We start from the raw sequence: 748 nt of genomic DNA, 5'->3' as shown, positions 1-748 counted from the left end.
CTATGAGATGAGTCTGATATCAGGAGCATTGCTTCAACTCAGGGAAATTTTGATTCTCTCCTGCCCGCAGCAAGAGCAAGTCGTTGGGTCTCTTCTGTTTGGAGCCTTCCTCCTCTCCCTGGGTGGCGGCACCATACTGGACCGCTACGGACGGCGGTTCTCCATCGTCCTCACGGCGCTGCTGTGTGTGTTGGGCACGCTTCTGAGCGTGTGTGTGGTGTCGTTTTGGGTGCTAGTAGTCGGGCGGATGCTTGTCGGCATGGCGGTAGCGCTGTCTGGCACAGCGTCGTGCCTTTACGCGGCAGAAGTGGCACCGGCCGCCTGGCGTGGGAGATGCGTATGTGTGTATGAGTTGATGGTAGTTTTAGGGATGCTGTTGGGTTTTGGAATGAGCTGGGCATTCGCAGGGGTCTCGGATGGATGGAGGTTTACGTTTGGTTGTGTGCTGTTCCCTGCTTTGCTGCAAGCTGGCATCATGCCGCTTTTGCCGCAGAGTCCGCGCTTTTTGCTGGCCCAGCAGCGTGAGAAGGAGGCTCACGCAACTCTCCTCCGTCTTCGTGCTGGAATCAAAGGAGTAGACGCAGTGGAGGACGAACTTCGGGCGATATGCATGGCATTGGGGGCGGAGCGCCTGCACGGCTTCCTGGACCTCTTCCGTTCTCGTGACAATATGCTTCAGAGACTGCTTGTTGGCGCTGCGCTAGTTTTCTTGCAGCAGGCTACGGGACAGCCCAACATTTTAGCGTAT

At 56.8% G+C, this 748-nt stretch overlaps 1 protein-coding gene across 1 annotated transcript; it reads left to right on the top strand.

Moving 5' to 3' along the window:
- Positions 1 to 4: 4 nt before the first annotated feature.
- LOC107735340 (solute carrier family 2, facilitated glucose transporter member 12-like) lies at positions 5 to 742 on the top strand (the record flags this gene model as incomplete). Its single annotated transcript, XM_016547053.1, has 1 exon — positions 5 to 742. A coding segment is annotated over one exon (738 nt), but the record flags the coding sequence as incomplete, so codon positions are not given.
- Between the last annotated feature and the right edge of the window lie 6 nt (positions 743 to 748).

The sequence above is a fragment of the Sinocyclocheilus rhinocerous genome, unplaced genomic scaffold (genome assembly GCF_001515625.1).
Source record: "Sinocyclocheilus rhinocerous isolate Xijiao unplaced genomic scaffold, SAMN03320098_v1.1 C35991538, whole genome shotgun sequence".
In the NCBI taxonomy this organism is placed as follows: domain Eukaryota; kingdom Metazoa; phylum Chordata; class Actinopteri; order Cypriniformes; family Cyprinidae; genus Sinocyclocheilus; species Sinocyclocheilus rhinocerous.
This window is presented reverse-complemented; position numbering and strand designations above follow the sequence as displayed.